The sequence below is a fragment of the Saccoglossus kowalevskii genome, chromosome 1, assembly GCF_978046115.1.
Source record: "Saccoglossus kowalevskii chromosome 1, keSacKowa6.1, whole genome shotgun sequence".
NCBI lineage: Eukaryota > Metazoa > Hemichordata > Enteropneusta > Harrimaniidae > Saccoglossus > Saccoglossus kowalevskii.
In genome coordinates this window covers 41776977-41796681 of record NC_140641.1, presented here as the reverse complement: position 1 = coordinate 41796681, position 19705 = coordinate 41776977, and the positions used below count along the sequence as shown (strand labels likewise).

The 19705-nt window shown below is 40.1% G+C and overlaps 1 protein-coding gene across 1 annotated transcript in view; it reads left to right on the top strand.

Annotated features, from left to right (window-relative positions):
• The window catches only part of LOC102808847 (uncharacterized), a 70840-nt gene extending 52632 nt beyond the window's left edge, over window positions 1-18208 (top strand). Inside the window, exons 4-9 of the mRNA XM_085497937.1 lie at window positions 7202-7256; window positions 7661-7751; window positions 8257-8493; window positions 12613-12805; window positions 16574-16709; window positions 17763-18208. Coding sequence (XP_085354063.1) covers window positions 7202-7256; window positions 7661-7751; window positions 8257-8493; window positions 12613-12805; window positions 16574-16709; window positions 17763-18038 — 988 coding nt within the window. The 3' untranslated portion in view covers window positions 18039-18208. The remainder of the gene's footprint in view (window positions 1-7201; window positions 7257-7660; window positions 7752-8256; window positions 8494-12612; window positions 12806-16573; window positions 16710-17762) is intronic.
• Window positions 18209-19705: the final 1497 nt, after the last annotated feature.

Below are 19705 nucleotides of genomic sequence, written 5' to 3'. Positions count from 1 at the left end.
ACTGATCCATGCATTGTAAGTGTACTGGTTCTATTGATCCATGCATTGTAATTGTGCTGGTTCTATTGATCCATGCATTGTAAGTGTGCTGGTTCTATTGATCCACACGTTGTAAGTGTACTGGTTCTACTGATCCATGCATTGTAAGTGTACTGGTTCTATTGATCCATGCATTGTAATTGTGCTGGTTCTATTGATCCATGCATTGTAAGTGTGCTGGTTCTATTGATCCACACATTGTAAGTGTACTGGTTCTATTGATCCACACATTGTAAGTGTACTGGTTATATTGATCCATGCATTGTAAGTGTACTGGTTCTACTGATCCATGCATTGTAAGTGTGCTGGTTCTACTGATCCATGCATTGTAATTGTACTGGTTCTACTGATCCATGCATTGTAAGTGTGCTGGTTCTATTGATCCATGCATTGTAAGTGTGCTGGTTCTATTGATCCATGCATTGTAAGTGTACTGGTTCTATTGATCCACACATTGTAAGTGTACTGGTTATATTGATCCATGCATTGTAAGTGTACTGGTTCTACTGATCCATGCATTGTAAGTGTGCTGGTTCTACTGATCCATGCATTGTAATTGTACTGGTTCTACTGATCCATGCATTGTAAGTGTGCTGGTTCCATTGATCCATGCATTGTAAGTGTGCTGGTTCTGCTGATCCATGCATTGTAAGTGTACTGGTTCTATTGATCCACACATTGTAAGTGCACTGGTTCTATTGATCCATGCAATGTAAGTGTACTGGTTCTATTGATCCACACATTGTAAGTGTACTTGTTCTATTGATCCACACATTGTAAGTGTACTGGTTCTACTGATCCATGCATTGTAAGTGCACTGGTTCTATTGATCCATGCATTGTAAGTGTACTGGTTCTACTGATCCATGCATCGTAAGTGCACTGGTTCTATTGATCCATGCATTGTAAGTGTACTGGTTCTATTGATCTATGCATTGTAAGTGTACTGGTTCTATTGATCCACACATTGTATGTGTACTGGTTCTACTGATCCATGCATTGTAAGTGTACTGGTTCTATTGATCCATGCATTGTAAGTGTACTGGTTCTATTGATCCATGCATTGTAAGTGTACTGGTTCTATTGATCCATGCATTGTGAATGTACTGGTTCTATTGATCCATGCATTGTAATTGTGCTGGTTCTATTGATCCACACATTGTAAGTGTACTGGTTCTATTGATCCATGCATTGTAAGTGTACTGGTTCTATTGATCCATGCATTGTAAGTGTACTGGTTCTACTGATCCATGCATTGTAAGTGTACTGGTTCTATTGATCCATGCATTGTAATTGTGCTGGTTCTATTGATCCATGCATTGTAAGTGCACTGGTTCTATTGATCCACACATTGTAAGTGTACTGGTTCTATTGATCCATGCATTGTAAGTGTACTGGTTCTATTGATCCACACATTGTAAGTGTACTGGTTATATTGATCCATGCATTGTAAGTGTACTGGTTCTACTGATCCATGCATTGTAAGTGTGCTGGTTCCATTGATCCATGCATTGTAAGTGTGCTGGTTCTGCTGATCCATGCATTGTAAGTGTACTGGTTCTATTGATCCACACATTGTAAATGCACTGGTTCTATTGATCCATGCAATGTAAGTGTACTGGTTCTATTGATCCACACATTGTAAGTGTACTTGTTCTATTGATCCACACATTGTAAGTGTACTGGTTCTACTGATCCATGCATTGTAAGTGCACTGGTTCTATTGATCCATGCATTGTAAGTGTACTGGTTCTATTGATCCACACATTGTAAGTGTACTTGTTCTATTGATCCACACATTGTAAGTGTACTGGTTCTACTGATCCATGCATTGTAAGTGCACTGGTTCTATTGATCCATGCATTGTAAGTGTACTGGTTCTATTGATCCATGCATTGTAAGTGTACTGGTTCTATTGATCCACACATTGAATGTGTACTGGTTCTACTGATCCATGCATTGTAAGTGTACTGGTTCTATTGATCCATGCATTGTAAGTGTACTGGTTCTATTGATCCATGCATTGTAAGTGTACTGGTTCTATTGATCCATGCATTGTGAATGTACTGGTTCTATTGATCCATGCATTGTAATTGTGCTGGTTCTATTGATCCACACATTGTAAGTGTACTGGTTCTATTGATCCATGCATTGTAAGTGTACTGGTTCTATTGATCCATGCATTGTAAGTGTACTGGTTCTACTGATCCATGCATTGTAAGTGTACTGGTTCTATTGATCCATGCATTGTAATTGTGCTGGTTCTATTGATCCATGCATTGTAAGTGCACTGGTTCTATTGATCCACACATTGTAAGTGTACTGGTTCTGTTGATCCATGCATTGTAAGTGTACTGGTTCTATTGATCCACACATTGTAAGTGTACTGGTTATATTGATCCATGCATTGTAAGTGTACTGGTTCTACTGATCCATGCATTGTAAGTGTGCTGGTTCTACTGATCCATGCATTGTAATTGTACTGGTTCTGCTGATCCATGCATTGTAAGTGTGCTGGTTCCATTGATCCATGCATTGTAAGTGTGCTGGTTTTACTGATCCATGCATTGTAAGTGTACTGGTTCTACTGATCCATGCATTGTAAGTGCACTGGTTCTATTGATCCATGCATTGTAAGTGTACTGGTTCTATTGATCCATGCATTGTAAGTGTACTGGTTCTATTGATCCACACATTGTATGTGTACTGGTTCTACTGATCCATTCATTGTAAGTGTACTGGTTCTATTGATCCATGCATTGTAAGTGTACTGGTTCTATTGATCCATGCATTGTAAGTGTACTGGTTCTATTGATCCATGCATTGTGAATGTACTGGTTCTTATTGATCCATGCATTGTAAGTGTGCTGGTTCTATTGATCCATGCATTGTAAGTGTACTGGTTCTATTGATCCACACATTGTAAGTGTACTGGTTATATTGATCCATGCATTGTAAGTGTACTGGTTCTACTGATCCATGCATTGTAAGTGTGCTGGTTCTATTGATCCACACATTGTAAGTGTACTGGTTCTATTGATCCATGCATTGTAAGTGTACTGGTTCTATTGATCCATGCATTGTAAGTGTACTGGTTCTACTGATCCATGCATTGTAAGTGTACTGGTTCTGTTGATCCATGCATTGTAATTGTGCTGGTTCTATTGATCCATGCATTGTAAGTGTGCTGGTTCTATTGATCCACACATTGTAAGTGTACTGGTTCTATTGATCCATGCATTGTAAGTGTACTGGTTCTACTGATCCACACATTGTAAGTGTACTGGTTATATTGATCCATGCATTGTAAGTGGACTGGTTCTACTGATCCATGCATTGTAAGTGTGCTGATTCTACTGATCCATGCATTGTAATTGTACTGGTTCTACTGATCCATGCATTGTAAGTGTGCTGGTTCCATTGATCCATGCATTGTAAGTGTGCTGGTTCTACTGATCCATGCATTGTAAGTGTACTTGTTCTACTGATCCATGCATTGTAAATGTACTGGTTCTATTGATCCACACATTGTAAGTGCACTGGTTCTATTGATCCATGCAATGTAATTTTACTGGTTCTATTGATCCATGCATTGTAAGTGTACTGGTTCTATTGATCCACACATTGTAAGTGTGCTGGTTCTACTGATCTGTGCATTGTGAGTGTACTGGTTCTATTGATCCATGCATTGTAGGTGTACTGGTTCTACTGATCTATGCATTGTGAGTGTACTGGTTCTATTGATCCATGCATTGTGAGTGTACTGGTTCTATTGATCCATGCATTGTAAGTGTACTGGTTCTATTGATCCATGCATTGTAAGTGTACTGGTTCTACTGATCCATGCATTGTAAGTGTGCTGGTTCTTTTGATCCATGTATCGTAAGTGTACTGGTTCTATTGATCCATGCACTGTAAGTGCGCTGGTTCTATTGATCCACACATTGTAAGTGTGCTGGTTCTATTGATCCATGCATTGTAAGTGCTGGTTCTATTGATCCATGCATTGTAAGTGTACTGGTTCTATTGATCCATGCTTTGTAAGTGTATTGGTTCTATTGGTCCATGCATCGTAAGTGTACTGGTTCTATTGATCCATGCATTGTAAGTGTGCTGGTTCTATTGATCCACACATTGTAAGTGTACTGGTTCTATGGATCCATGCATTGTAAGTGTACTGGTTCTATTGATCCATGCATTGTAAATGTACTGGTTCTACTGATCCATGCATTGTAAATGTACTGGTTCTACTGATCCATGCATTGTAAGTGTACTGGTTCTACTGATCCATGCATTGTATGTGTACTGGTTATATTGATCCACACATTGTAAGTGTACTGGTTCTTCTGATCCATGCATTGTAAATGTACTGGTTCTACTGACCCATGCATTGTAAATGTACTGGTTCTACTGATCCATGCATTGTAAGTGTACTGGTTCTACTGATCCATGCATTGTAAGTGTACTGATTCTATTGATCCACACATTGTAAGTGTACTGGTTCTACTGATCCATGCGTTGTAAATGTACTGGTTCTATTGATCCATGCATTGTAAGTGTACTGGTTCTATTGATCCATGCATTGTAAGTGTACTGGTTCTATTGATCCATGCATTGTGAATCTACTGGTTCTATTGATCCATGCATTGTAATTGTGCTGGTTCTATTGATCCACACATTGTAAGTGCACTGGTTCTATTGATCCATGCATTGTAAGTGTACTGGTTCTACTGATCCATGCAATTGTAAATGTACTAGTTCTTTTGATCCATGCATTGTAAGTGTACTGGTTCTATTGATCCATGCATTGTAAGTGTACTGGTTCTATTGATCCATGCATTGTAAGTGTACTGGTTCTATTGATCCATGCATTGTAAGTGTACTGGTTCTATTGATCCACACATTGTAAGTGCACTGGTTCTATTGATCCATGCATTGTAAGTGTACTGGTTCTATTGATCCATGCATTGTAAGTGTACTGGTTCTATTGATCCACACATTGTAAGTGTACTGGTTCTATTGATCCATGCATTGTAAGTGTACTGGTTCTATTGATCCATGCATTGTAAATGTACTGGTTCTACTGATCCATGCATTGTAAGTGTACTGGTTCTATTGATCCATGCATTGTAAGTGTACTGGTTGTACTGATCCATGCATTGTAAGTGTACTGGTTCTACTGATCCATGCATTGTAAATGTACTGGTTCTATTGATCCATGCATTGTAAGTGTACTGGTTCTATTGATCCATGCATTATAAGTGTACTGGTTCTATTGATCCATGCATTATAAGTGTACTGGTTCTATTGATCCATGCATTGTAAGTGTGCTGGTTCTATTGATCCACACATTGTAAGTGTACTGGTTCTATTGATCCATGCATTGTAAGTGTGCTGGTTCTACTGATCCATGCATTGTAAGTGTGCTGGTTCTGTTGATCCATGCATTGTAAGTGTGCTGGTTCTATTGATCCATGCATTGTAAGTGTACTGGTTCTATTGATCCACACATTGTAAGTTTTACTGGTTCTACTGATCCATGCATTGTAAGTGTACTGGTTCTAATGATCCATGCATTGTAAGTGTACTGGTTCTACTGATCCATGCATTGTAAGTGTACTGGTTCTACTGATCCATGCATTGTAAGTGTACTGGTTCTACTGATCCACACATTGTAAGTGTACTGGTTCTATTGATCCATGCATTGTGATTGTGATTGTGCTGGTTCTATTGATCCGTGCATTGTAATTGTGCTGGTTCTACTGATCCATGCATTGTAAGTGTACTGGTTCTACTGATCCATGCATTGTAAGTGTACTGGTTCTACTGATCCATGCATTGTGATTGTGCTGGTTCTATTGATCCACACACTGTAAGTGTACTGGTTATATTGATCCATGCATTGTAAGTGTACTGGTTCTATTGATCCATGCATTGTGATTGTGCTGGTTCTATTGATCCACACATTGTAAGTGTACTGGTTCTATTGATCCATGCATTGTAAGTGTACTGGTTCTATTGATCCATGCATTGTAAGTGTACTGGTTCTATTGATCCATGCATTGTAAGTGTACTGGTTCTACTGATCCATGCATTGTAAGTGCACTGGTTCTATTGATCCACACATTGTAAGTGTACTGGTTCTATTGATCCATGCATTGTAAGTGTACTGGTTCTACTGATCCATGCATTGTAAATGTACTGGTTCTATTGATCCATGCAATATTAGTGTACTGGTTTTACTGATCCATGCATTGTAGTTGTGCTGGTTCTACTGATCCATGCATTGTAAATGTACTGGTTCTATTGATCCATGCAATATTAGTGTACTGGTTCTACTGATCCATGCATTGTAATTGTGCTGGTTCTACTGATCCATGCATTGTAAGTGTGCTGGTTCTATTGATCCATGCATTGTAAGTGTGCTGGTTCTTTTGATCCACACATTGTAAGTGTACTGGTTCTACTGATCCATACATTGTGATTGTGCTGGTTCTATTGATCCATGCATTGTAAGTGTACTGGTTCTACTGATCCATGCATTGTAAGTGTGCTGGTTCTATTGATCCACACATTGTAAGTGTGCTGGTTCTATTGATCCATGCATTGTAAGTGTACTGGTTATATTGATCCATGCATTGTAAATGTACTGGTTCTACTGATCCATGCATTGTAAATGTACTGGTTCTATTGATCCACACATTGTAAGTGTACTGGTTCTATTGATCCACATATTGTAAGTGTACTGGTTCTACTGATCCATGCATTGTTAGTGCACTGGTTCTATTGATCCACACATTGTAAGTGTACTGGTTCTATTGATCCACACATTGTAAGTGTGCTGGTTCTATTGATCCTTGCATTGTAAGTGCTCTGGTTCTTTTGATCCATGCATTGTGAGTGTACTGGTTCTACTGATCCATGCATTGTATGTGTGCTGGTTCTATTGGTCCATGCATTGTAAGTGTTTGATAGATCAACTGACTTATGATTCTGCTCCATGTAAATACATGAAGTATGACTCAACTGGCAGATCATTGCCAAGTGTCACGACTGGTTACAATTACAGATTTCATATTGGGAGACAAAAACATGTTGTAGAATCCCTTATATGCATACTACCTGCATTAGGTACATGTTATTGTATTTAAATTCTCTTTCAGGGTCCAGTATGGTCACGAAGACAAACAAAATGAACTTCAATATTACATAAGATTGGTATGTTAACAAGTCACAAATCTATGTGCTACGTATAGATTTTTATTTCATAATCTAGCTGCTATTTAATTTTTTCTTGCTACAAGTGAAACTTGTATATTCAATTATTGTGATGTTCTGAGGATACAGTTTTAATCAATTAATCTTTGTATTCTGTATAAATAGTATTTTCCATCATGAATTATAACTGCTATGCTATGACATATGTAGCCAAACTGTATAATTGCTTTCGCCAGAGTCACCAGACTTTAACCGTATATTAAACTGCTTTTACCAGTCACGAGACTTTATCCGTATAACTGCTTTGACCCAATCAAAAACTTGGAACAGAATAGGTTGTACATGTCTTGTTGAGTCTATGGAAAGATTATGTGATACTAATGTTACTGAATGTTAACTTTCAGCTACTTGACAGATCTCCTGGATCACCATTATTATCAATAGATCAACAAAGTGAGGGAGCTGAAGAACCAGAAATAGTCTCAGCTAGGTCAGGTAGGTCTGCATATTAAGTCACCAGTAATCAACAGCACATGGACATGATTAGTAGTCAGAGTCACAATGAGAGCAGTTGAAATATTCACTTTAATATTATTTCTACAAGCAGTTGTCACATGACATGAGAAAGGAATTATGCTGATTTCACTGACACTTTTCATTGATACCTGCTATTCTGATTCTCATTTTAGTAAAACTTTTGTCACAAACTTAACAAGATGACACATGCTTTTCATATACTTAATATGAATCCTCTAACTTGTCACACACAAGAAATGATGTCATCTTGTCACCTCACAACTTGAATTGACAGTAAAACATTGAATTGACAAACTAATAATGCTACAATACTTTGTTGTTTTTGCATTGCTGATAAACGCCATGGTATTGATTACAGCTCTGTATAGACTACATCAAGTGCCAGTGTGCCAATGCATGCATTGATTATATTTATAACACCAAATTTAAGACTTTAATTAAAACTAATTCTATTTACATTTAGAAACATCAACTGGAAGTTGCCCTATTAAAAGAGCTGTCAGAGAGAATAACCAGTACCAAAATGACCCACCAACCAGACCCAACACTGCTAGTTATGGATCAGTTACTGTGCAACCAGCTCAGTCAACTAGGAGTTGTGGTTTCCATGAACCAACACACGTAGCACCAGGAGTGCCACAGAGAAAACCGCAATATGAGTCAAATCAAGCATGGCAATCACCAGTAAAAGATGTCAGAGGTGGGAATTCTCAATATATGTATTATATTTACAGTTGATATTGTTCCTTTTCCACCTGACACAGTTTATATGTGCAATGTTTTCATACTCATGTTTTCATATTTTTGTACCAAGTGACAGTTCCCAATTACAATATCACTGTTCTCTTTCAAACTTTGTTGGGCAGATTTCAAGTGCATGTGCTGACAGTTGAAACAGTGTTTGTCACAGAAACCATATTTCATGTTCAGAACGATCTGAACGTGCTATACATGTACCAACTTCTTATTATAATCCCTTCATGGAAATTTAATGTGTTATTCCAGTGTCAAACAAACCCAGTTAAACCTTAATCAAAATTCTCATCAAGTCCTATCAAACAGTGATGTTACTTCTGCTAGTGGTTTTGGCCATTCTTATTGAATCTTCACTTGTACTATATTGCATATACTCACCCAGACATGGGGTGGCCATCTCATTGAGTCTGTGGCATACTCACCCAGATATGGGTTGGCCTTCTCATTGAGTCTGTGACCTACTCACCCAGATATGGGGTGGCCATCTCATTGAGTCTGTGACCTACTCACCCAGATATGGGTCGGCCTTCTCATTGAGTCTGTGGCATATACTCACCCAGATATGGGTTGGCCTTCTCATTGAGTCTGTGGCATATACTCACCCAGATATGGATTGACCTTTTCATTGAGTCTGTGCATATACTCACCCAGATATGGGTTGGCCTTCTCATTGAGTCTGTGGCATAATCACCTAGATATGGGGTGGCATTCTCATTGAGTCTGTGACCTACTAACCCAGATATGGGGTAGCATTCTCATTGAGTCTGTGGCATACTCACCCAGATATGGGTTGACCTCCTCATTGAGTCTGTGGCATATACTCACCCAGATATGGGGTGGCCTTATCATTGAGTCTGTGGCATACTCACCCAGATATGGGATGGCTTTATCATTGAGTCTGTGGCATACTCACCCAGATATGGGTTGGCCTTCTCATTGAGTCTGTGGCATACTCACCCAGATATGGGTTGACCTTCTCATTGAGTCTGTGGCATATACTCACCCAGATATGGGTTGGCCTTCTCATTGAGTCTGTGGCATATAATCACCCAGATATGGGTTGACCTTTTCATTGAGTCTGTGGCATATACTCACCCAGATATGGGTTGGCCTTCTCATTGAGTCTGTGGCATATACTCACCCAGATATGGGGTGGCCTTATCATTGAGTCTGTGGCATACTCACCCAGATATGGGGTGGCTTTATCATTGAGTCTGTGGCATACTCACCCAGATATGGGTTGGCCTTCTCATTGAGTCTGTGGCATACTCACCCAGATATGGGTTGACCTTCTCATTGTGTCTGTGGCATATACTCACCTAGATATGAGTTGGCCTTCTCATTGAGTCTGTGGCATACTCACCCAGATATGAGTTGGCCTTATCATTGAGTCTGTGGCATACTCACCCAGATATGGGTTGACCTTCTCATTGAGTCTGTGGCATATACTCACCCAGATAGGGGGTGGCCTTATCATTGAGTCTGTGGCATACTCACCCAGATATGAGGTTGGCCTTATCATTGAGTCTGGCATAATCACCCAGACATGGGGTGGCCTTCTTATTGAGTCTGTGGTATACTCACCCAGATATGGGGTGGCCTTCTCATTGAGTCTGTGGTATACTCACCCAGATATGGGGTGGACTTCTCATTGAGTCTGTGGCATACTCACCCAGATATAGGTTGACCTTCTCATTGAGTCTGTGGCATATACTCACCCAGATATGGGTTGGCCTTCTCATTGAGTCTGTGGCATAATCACCCAGACATGGGGTGGCCTTCTCATTGAGTCTGTGGCATACTCACCCAGATATGGGATGGCCTTCTCATTGAGTCTGTGGCATACTCACCCAGATATGGGTTGACCTTCTCATTGAGTCTGTGGCATATACTCACCCAGATATGGGTTGGCCTTCTCATTGAGTCTGTGGCATATAATCACCCAGATATGGGTTGACCTTTTCATTGAGTCTGTGGCATATACTCACCCAGATATGGGTTGGCCTTCTCATTGAGTCTGTGGCATATACTCACCCAGATATGGGGTGGCCTTATCATTGAGTCTGTGGCATACTCACCCAGATATGGGGTGGCTTTATCATTGAGTCTGTGGCATACTCACCCAGATATGGGTTGGCCTTCTCATTGAGTCTGTGGCATACTCACCCAGATATGGGTTGACCTTCTCATTGTGTCTGTGGCATATACTCACCTAGATATGAGTTGGCCTTCTCATTGAGTCTGTGGCATACTCACCCAGATATGAGTTGGCCTTATCATTGAGTCTGTGGCATACTCACCCAGATATGGGTTGACCTTCTCATTGAGTCTGTGGCATATACTCACCCAGATAGGGGGTGGCCTTATCATTGAGTCTGTGGCATACTCACCCAGATATGAGGTTGGCCTTATCATTGAGTCTGGCATAATCACCCAGACATGGGGTGGCCTTCTTATTGAGTCTGTGGTATACTCACCCAGATATGGGGTGGACTTCTCATTGAGTCTGTGGCATACTCACCCAGATATAGGTTGACCTTCTCATTGAGTCTGTGGCATATACTCACCCAGATATGGGTTGGCCTTCTCATTGAGTCTGTGGCATAATCACCCAGACATGGGGTGGCCTTCTCATTGAGTCTGTGGTATACTCACCCAGATATGGGGTGGCCTTCTCATTGAGTCTGTGGCATACTCACCCAGATATGAGGTTGGTCTTATCATTGAGTCTGTGGCATAATCACCCAGACATGGGGTGGCCTTCTCATTGAGTCTGTGGTATACTCATCCAGATATGGGGTGGCATTCTCATTGTGTCTGTAACATACTCACCCAGACATGAGTTGGCATTCTTATTGAGTCTGTGGCATACTCACCCAGATATGGGGTGGCCTTCTCATTGAGTCTGTGGCATACTCACCCAGATATGGGATGGCCTTCTCATTGAGTCTGTGGCATACTCACCCAGATATGGGATGGCCTTCTCATTGAGTCTGTGGCATACTCACCCAGATATGGGGTGGCCTTCTCATTGAGTCTGTGGCATACTCACCCAGATATGGGATGGCCTTCTCATTGAGTCTGTGGCATACTCACCCAGATATGGGTTGGCCTTCTCATTGAGTCTGTGGCATACTCACCCAGATATGGGTTGGCCTTCTCATTGAGTCTGTGGCATACTCACCCAGATATGGGTTGGCCTTCTCATTGAGTCTGTGGCATACTCACCCAGATATGGGATGGCCTTCTCATTGAGTCTGTGGCATACTCACCCAGATATGGGGTGGCCTTCTCATTGAGTCTGTGGCATACTCACCCAGACATGAGTTGGCATTCTCATTGAGTCTGTGGCATACTCACCCAGATATGGGGTGGCCTTCTCATTGAGTCTGTGGCATACTCACTCAGATATGGGATGGCCTTCTCATTGAGTCTGTGGCATACTCACCCAGATATGGGATGGCCTTCTCATTGAGTCTGTGGCATACTCACCCAGATATGGGTTGGCCTTATCATTGAGTCTGTGGCATATACTCACCCAGATATGGGATGGCCTTCTCATTGAGTCTGTGGCATACTCACCCAGATATGGGATGGCCTTCTCATTGAGTCTGTGGCATACTCACCCAGATATGGGTTGGCCTTATCATTGAGTCTGTGGCATACTCACCCAGACATGGGGTGGCCTTCTCATTGAGTCTGTGGCATACTCACCCAGATATGGGATGGCCTTCTCATTGAGTCTGTGGCATACTCACCCAGATATGGGATGGCCTTCTCATTGAGTCTGTGGCATACTCACCCAGATATGGGTTGGCCTTATCATTGAGTCTGTGGCATACTCACCCAGACATGGGGTGGCCTTCTCATTGAGTCTGTGGCATACTCACCCAGATATGGGATGGCCTTCTCATTGAGTCTGTGGCATACTTATCTAGTTTTTAATGTTCAACCCCAGGTTAGGCAACCATTCATAAATCTACAACTGCTACTAATTAGTGTATTTCTTTTTTTGTATCCATGCATTTGTATTTTATATGTAGTCTTTTATTGTTCATCCTAGGTAATGAAGATTCAGACAAAACGGAAGGCATTCTCACACCAATACAAGTATCTGAAATCTCACGACTATTGGGACTACATAAAAATAAAGAAAACCAAAAAGGAACAAGTAACAGTCAATCTGGGCAAGATAAAAATGAGTTGCCATTGGCTCATGAACTTTTCAATTATCTCAGAGAACTACCTCAAATCAAGTAAGTCCCATGACTATAGGTACATCAAACATGTGTTAGTGACCACCTCTATATATACTGACCAGTGACCATCCTTCTAGCACCAGTTTAGCCAAACAAATCCATGTATAAAGATGATTACATATTCAGTGTTTCAAACTCAGCTCTACAATGTCTTCTGTATATAAAGTACCTTGGGTTGTTCATTACATATTAATATGTCAATTTTAATTCGTGTCTAATTGATATTATCCTGAAAATATATCTATGGTGCATCTCTAAACAAATTTGATATGCTATTTTGAGAATGTATTGTCTAGAGTTATTTTGCAGATTTTGTTTCATTTTGGTTTAAAATCAAGACATTATGTCTTGCATGTTTTCTTCAGTTATGTTTTGGAATTTGACCGATGGCCATTTTTATGAAAAAAAACCCGCTAAAGTCACAAAATATTAACATCTTATCTACTATTTCTCAGAAATTATATTTAAACTTGGTATGAATGTCCCAATGTGAGTTTCTTCTTGACCATTTCTCAGACGTGCCTTGGGAGATTTTATGGAGTTTTGTTACAGTCCTCAAATGTTACATTCATTCATACTGACTCGTCTTTAACATTTCATGAACTACATTAGTTAGCAACAGGAAAAAAAAAACAGTTTAAAAATTGATTTGTGATTTATATATTTTCTAAAGGTTTCTTAAGCTACTTCAAATATGTACAGTACAGTTCTCGCGGAAGCTTTGGCTTTTGTGGCATCATTGTCGCCTACGCATGGCTTCATTGTCGCCTCAGCATCGCATCATTGTGGCATCAGCTTCGCGTCATTGACAATTGAAGCTGTGTTCGCCTCGCTTAATCTGTGGCATCATCGTGGCCTCAGCTTCGCAGTCTCATGGCATCAACATGGCATCAGTATGACCTCATTATTTTCACACGGAAAGGCAGTAGAGTAAAAAAAAAAAACATGTACAGAAGTTCGATATGTAATCGATTTGAAATTCAAGGCGGTAAGGGGAATACAATAATATTACCAAGAGTAAAATGACATTTTAAAAAGATATCTTGTTTAATTATTTAATGTTGCGAGTATTGGGTACCAAAAACTTTGTGAAGTACATTGCAATCTGCAAGGTGACGAGTGTCATATTGACTGCAAGGAAAATCGTGATAAATTTAAATCACACGATGCAATCGTCGTTCGGATACAACGCAATTTGCTATACGAAATGAAACTGTTCTTGTTATAAAATTACCTTATTTTTGTTCATTTTATTTGCTGGTAAGAGAACAGATTCAGATTCCTCATTTCGGTGGTATTTTTCTGTGTTTCGTTTAGTTTTAGCAGAGTCCGATCCCATGCCCGGACTACATACATGCAAAACACACGTACGTCGCCTGGTGCGTCGGCGTTGTCGCCTGCCATCTTGATACAAAGTTCCAAAACAAGTGCGTACATTTCTAACTATGATTGGATGGTTGTGGTGGAGTCGGTCTGGTAAAATTTTACATCCAATTTTCAAAATTAAGTCACGATCAGTGACCTAAGCTCAACCTATACGTACTTTAAAAGTATTCTCACAAAAAATATTTTCGAATAAAAACGAGCCACATGCCCTGTAAAAAATTGAATAGCACTTGACATGCAGAAATAATTTATTGGGCTTCAGAAAAAAACGTGTCCAGTGGTGCCCAGTCGATGAACAATTTGAAACTCATGATACACACGGAAGTCATTCGATACTGAATATCATCGACCCCAATCTGGTTTACCTTATTTCCCAACTTGCAAAACTGATTTGTATCTCAGCCCAGTTTTTTTTCTTCTTTTTTTGAACTGAAGTAAATCCCGGCCGTTTGTCAAAATATACTGATGTTTTTTTTAGTGAATAATTGTGAAGCACAGTGAATCGACGCCGGAGATTGGATGGTATGACGACCCTCTAAATTAGCGTCAAATATGCTTTGTTACAACATCATTGATTGGCTGAGAGTCACCTGATCCGAGCACACAACCTGGGTCACAGAACCATATTTGTCCGTATTATCAACGGGACTTTGCGAGAGAACCACACCCACACTTTCAACCATTTTTAGCGCGGAAGTTGCCAACAAATTTTGAAAAACTCGTGAATTTTATGGATTTGAATAAAATAAAGCTAGCGATTAGTAAGACTGGTTAATAATATATCCCCCGATACTCTTCGTTTTTTTTAAATTTTATTTCAAGGTGAGAAATGGATAATTGAAGTTCCATCGATTTCAAGGCGACTGTTTCACCGCGACAACTCTACGCCGTGTTATAGTAGTTTCGCGAGGTAAAACAAAAATATAGATATAATAAATAGTACTTGTTTAATTATTTGGTTTTACAGCCCGCAAATTACGGGACATGATCCCCATGAATTACGATAAATAAATGCTGATTGTGTTGAATGACGGACGTCGGGACCATTTGGAGAAACCAACGGGGATATTCCAAACAAATTATTGGGACACGGTCGGTAGACATTTCAAACAAATGAAATTATTAACGAAAGACGAGATTTTTCCAGATATTTATGAACATACTGTCATACTAAATATATGCAAAATTGACAAATACACAAAGAGATATTAGGTTTTATTTTAGCCTTAGAAATATTTTTTTTCACTCAGTCCATGCGTGGGACTTCTATTTAGCTTCATGGTCCTTCGGCTTGTCTTCTCCTTGGGGGAAATAACAATAATTATACAAATCGTAAACTCAACACAGTCAGGAAAAGAAACCCAGACAACCATGTCGTACTTCTGTTGAAATACATTTTGTAGCAGTGCGTCACGTCAGAATAAGTTGTTTAAAATAAAATAGTCAATCCCAGCCAAATCTAGGTCAAAGGGTCAGATTGCGTGCATATAATTATAGATAGTTAAAACAAAAAGTATTTGAACTTTTGACGGTTGTTCAACATCTATGCACGATTACTAAACTAGTAACCGTGATCTATGAAAACCAGAAAATTGTTAGTAGTCCGAATTTTTGCACAGTCGGAAATTCAACAAGCGGTCGCAAAAGCGAGTGATTGGAAAGCGGAAGCGGGCGAGAGCTTGGGCGAAATGAGTTCTGTACTTCTTTGTTTGATGAAGCGATGCTGATGCCACATTGTCGCCATAATGAGGCCACAATGAAGCGAAGTGATGACCGCCTCAACTTTTTATGTCGCGACATTGAAGCGACGCTGAAGCCATAACAATGCCATAATGATGCGAAGCTGAAGCGAAGCTGACGCTGAAGTGAAGCCAAAGCTTTCTCGAGAACTGTACTGTAATACCGCACTCAACCGCGTTAGCAATTGCGCAAAAGTGGGGGGTAGGCGCTAACGCGGTCGAGTATGGTATACACTGTAAATGCTACTGGTGAACCAATTGTCATGGGTTAGATAAAGAAAAAATTAGACTAGGTCATCTAGCCTACAGCGCTATGAACGTCCAATGCATTTCGCAGGTCTTTTACTTGACCTAAAATGTTAAAAAATGGGGTTCTCATTAGTCTGAATATTCAAAAAGGCACAAAAGCAAAGTCGGTCGTTATGTAATCTCTCAGACAAATTCAGGTACAGCATATGTACTAGGGTATTCACATATATCTAAGCTTTCAGATGATGTATAGGTTGGTATAGTAACACACTTATGAACTTTTAGAGAATGTTTGAATCACATATAAATTATTAACTTATTTTTCCCCTTTTACTACATTACTAGCATAGCTGTATTCTGTAGTCACATTTGTATATTTTGTCATTAACAGAGATGAATCGTATCTGTGCAGACCTAATGACCAACAACAGTCAGTCGTATCTAATAAACAACAACAATCAGCTGTACCAAAAACAAGACGTAATTTGGGTGACCAAACATCTCAGAAAGGAAGAGCACAACAACAGGTGAGAACATGAATCAATTTTACTGTGAGCAGTTGTCATGCTTACTTGTCAATATTTGGGACCCATGGCATTGTATACAACATTTAAGGTCAAATCAAGTATTGAAAAAGTGTTTGCATGTGATTGAAAACATTAACTTTCGATGAAACTAAGTTGGATAACATTTATTTGTGTTTCTAAAACAATTATTATAATCACGACTGAGTACCGGTAACAATCAACATTTGCAACATCTTATGTTATTCGTTTGTGAAACACAGCATGACCAGATTACGCTCCTATGATCATTTGCTACTAAGCAATGTGTTTATGTTTATTTTTAACTACAGTTTTTGACTAAAATTTTTGTTACCAACAAAATGAAAACCAATGCATACACCTCCATAACTCTGTCCATGGCACGACACATTAATGCTGGATATTTACATCATTACTGCATACTAATGAGTTATTTATTTTATTCAATGCATAACACGGACCAATTACTTTACAGTGAGTTTATTTATTCTTCTTATGCTAATATACATGTACAATGTATGTGAGTTATTGTTAAATCATAGTAACCATTTATCTTCAGAGTAAATGCATATTATTTATTTTCTTGATCCAGTTCAGCATGAATGACTGTTTACCATTTTTTGTATAGGTTTAATATTTTTTTACACTTTATTTATTTACCGTGGTATTGACACCTATTTTGAATTAACCATGGATGTTGCAATCTGTAAATTTTTGTAAATATTTGTAATCGTAGATGCAAAATTGAGTGGCTGTGATTTTTAATTGGGACTATTCTTTACCTGTTATGTGCAAAATAGGATCCTGATTCCGATGATCATTTCCAAATTATATATATCCCTATTAGTGATGTCAAATTCACTGATGCTCTGATTGGTCAGATGGTTCCGAAATGTTCCGAAATTGTTGTTGTGTAAAACCTTTCCTTTATCTCAGTCTCTCAGATGATGTTAAAAATGTAATAATTATTGACTGGCACTACGTCTTTTACAATGACTTGTGTTTTTAAACATTTGCCCTTTGATCAATTCTCAGATACCAACCAGATTATCAGCAAAACAAATGAATCAAGTGGCGAGCCAAAGACATGGGCTGGTACAACCAATGAATCAAGTTGGTAGCCAAAGACATGGGCTGGTACAACCAATGAGTCAAGTTGGCAGCCAGCAACGTGGGATGGTACAACCTAATGTGCAGCTCTGTCCACATGGTAGAGGACCTGTGACGAAAACTATTATGGTTGTCAAAAAGGACAAGAAGTCTATGCTAGGACGTGGTGTTAAAAAATCAAACAAGGGTGCGTGGAAATAGCAAATGACAAACCGAAAAATTGTCAGTATTATATACTATAGTATTAGAATTCTATTATAAATCTCTATAAATTGTCTTTCCTAGAAATTGTTCTGATCATGATTAAATCCTGAAAATGGACCCTAAAATTCAGTTTTTGTCATTAAATAAAGCTGCACCTGTGAGTCCCATTTGACTGTGTTCACTGTGAGTCCCATGTGACTGTGTTCACTGTGAGTCCCACATGACTGTGATCATTGTGAGTCCCACATGACTGTTCACTGTGAGTCCCACATGAATGTTCACTGTGAGTCCCATTTGACTGTGTTCACTGTGAGTCCCACATGACTGTTCACTGTGAGTCCCACATGACTGTGATTATTGTGAGTCCCACATGACTGTGATTATTGAGTCCCACATGACTGTGATCATTGTGAGTCCCACATGAATGTTCACTGTGAGTCCCACGCGACTGTTCACTGTGAGTCCCATGCGACTGTTCACTGTTAGTCCCATGCGACTGTTCACTGTGAGTCCCATGCGACTGTTCACTGTGAGTCCCATGCGACTGTTCACTGTGAGTCCCACGCGACTGTTCACTGTGAGTCCCATGCGACTGTTCACTGTTAGTCCCACACGACTGTTCTCTGTGAGTCCCATGCGACTGTTCACTGTTAGTCCCATGCGACTGTTCACTGTGAGTCCCATGCGACTGTTCACTGTTAGTCCCATGCTACTGTTCACTGTGAGTCCCATGCGACTGTTCACTGTGAGTCCCATGCGACTGTTCACTGTTAGTCCCATGCTACTGTTCACTGTGAGTCCCATGCGACTGTTCACTGTTAGTCCCACACGACTGTTCTCTGTGAGTCCCATGCGACTGTTCACTGTTAGTCCCATGCTACTGTTCACTGTGAGTCCCATGCGACTGTTCACTGTTAGTCCCATGTGACTGTTCACTGTTAGTCCCATGCTACTGTTCACTGTTAGTCCCATGCGACTGTTCACTGTGAGTCCCATTTGACTGTTCACTGTTAGTCCCATGCTACTGTTCACTGTTAGTCCCATGCGACTGTTCACTGTTAGTCCCATGTGACTGTTCACTGTTAGTCCCATGTGACTGTTCACTGTTAGTCCCATGCTACTGTTCACTGTTAGTCCCATGCGACTGTTCACTGTTAGTCCCATGTGACTGTTCACTGTTAGTCCCATGCTACTGTTCACTGTTAGTCCCATGCGTCTGTTCTCTGTGAGTCCCATGCTACTGTTCACTGTTAGTCCCATGCTACTGTTCTCTGTTAGTCCCATGCTACTGTTCTCTGTTAGTCCCATGCTACTGTTCACTGTTAGTCCCATGCGACTGTTCACTGTTAGTCCCATGTGACTGTTCACTGTTAGTCCCATGTGACTGTTCTCTGTGAGTCCCATGCGACTGTTCACTGTTAGTCCCATGCTACTGTTCACTGTTAGTCCCATGCGACTGTTCACTGTTAGTCCCATGCTACTGTTCACTGTTAGTCCCATGCGACTGTTCACTGTTAGTCCCATGCTACTGTTCACTGTGAGTCCCATGCGACTGTTCACTGTTAGTCCCACACGACTGTTCACTGTGAGTCCCATGCGACTGTTCACTGTTAGTCCCATGCGACTGTTCACTGTTAGTCCCATGCGACTGTTCACTGTGAGTC